The 1,135-nt window shown below is 54.9% G+C and overlaps 1 protein-coding gene across 1 annotated transcript in view; it reads left to right on the forward strand.

Annotated features, from left to right (window-relative positions):
• LOC130587286 (cyclin-dependent kinase 16-like) overlaps window positions 1–1,135 on the forward strand; it is a 15,034-nt gene that overhangs the window by 8,773 nt on the left and 5,126 nt on the right. Inside the window, exons 4-5 of the mRNA XM_057388261.1 lie at window positions 71–212; window positions 1,053–1,135. Coding sequence (XP_057244244.1) covers window positions 71–212; window positions 1,053–1,135 — 225 coding nt within the window. The remainder of the gene's footprint in view (window positions 1–70; window positions 213–1,052) is intronic.

Consider the following 1,135-nt stretch of genomic DNA (forward strand, 5'->3'; position numbering starts at 1 on the left):
TTTGTGGGGGATTTGGGGATTTTTGTGGGGGATTTGGGGATTTGTGTGGGGGATTTGTGCCAATGCCCATTTTTTGGGGTGGGGGCAGCTGTTCCTGTTCCAGCTGCTGCGGGGTCTCGCCTTCTGCCACCGGCACAAAGTGCTGCACCGCGACCTCAAACCCCAGAACCTCCTGCTCAGCCGCCGCGGCGACCTCAAACTCGCCGATTTCGGTCAGAGCACCCCAAAAAACACCCTGAACACCCCAAAATCCTGTCCCATGAGAAACCAAAACCACAAAAAACCTCCCCAAAACCCCCCAAATCTTGTCCTGGAACTGCCAAAACCCGCAAAAATCCTGTCCCGGGACACCCCAAAACACCCAAAACCACCTCAAAACCCCTAAAATCCTGTCCTGGGACACCCCAAAACCCCCAAAATTCTGTCCCAGGAACTCCAGAAGCCCCAAAACACTCAAAAACCTCTCTGAGACCCCAAAATTTTCTTCAATTTTCCCCCAATTTCTCTCCAATTTTTTCCCCCGATTTTTCCCATCGATTTTCCCCACAACATCCCCCCAATTTCCCCCAAATTCCCCTGATCTTTTGCCCCAATTTTCCCTGAAATTTCCCCCCAATTTCCCCCAAACCACCCCCATTTTTAACCCTTTCTCTCTCCTATCCCAGGCCTGGCCTGGGCCAAGTCCATCCCATCTCCATTTTTAACCCTCTCTCCTCTATCCCAGGCTTGGCCTGGGCCAAGTCCATCCCCCCGGGTATTTTTAACCCTCTCTGGTCTATCCCAGGCCTGGCCCGGGCCAAGTCCATCCCCATTTTTTACCCTTTCTGGTCTATCCCAGGCCTGGCCCAGGCCAAGTCCATCCCCATTTTTTACCCTTTCTGGTCTATCCCAGGCCTGGCCCGGGCCAAGTCCATCCCCATTTTTAATTCTCTCTCTCCTATCCCAGGCCTGGCCCGGGCCAAGTCCATCCCCATTTTTAACCCTCTCCTCTATCCCAGGCCTGGCCCGGGCCAAGTCCACCCCCATTTTTAACCCTCTCTCTCCTATCCCAGGCCTGGCCCGGGCCAAGTCCATCCCCACCAAGACGTTCTCCAGCGAGGTGGTGACGCTCTGGTACCGCCCCCCCGACATCCTG

The sequence above is a fragment of the Malurus melanocephalus genome, unplaced genomic scaffold, assembly GCF_030028575.1.
Source record: "Malurus melanocephalus ecotype Western Australia unplaced genomic scaffold, MMel_1.1 scaffold_1717, whole genome shotgun sequence".
NCBI classification, from domain to species: domain Eukaryota; kingdom Metazoa; phylum Chordata; class Aves; order Passeriformes; family Maluridae; genus Malurus; species Malurus melanocephalus.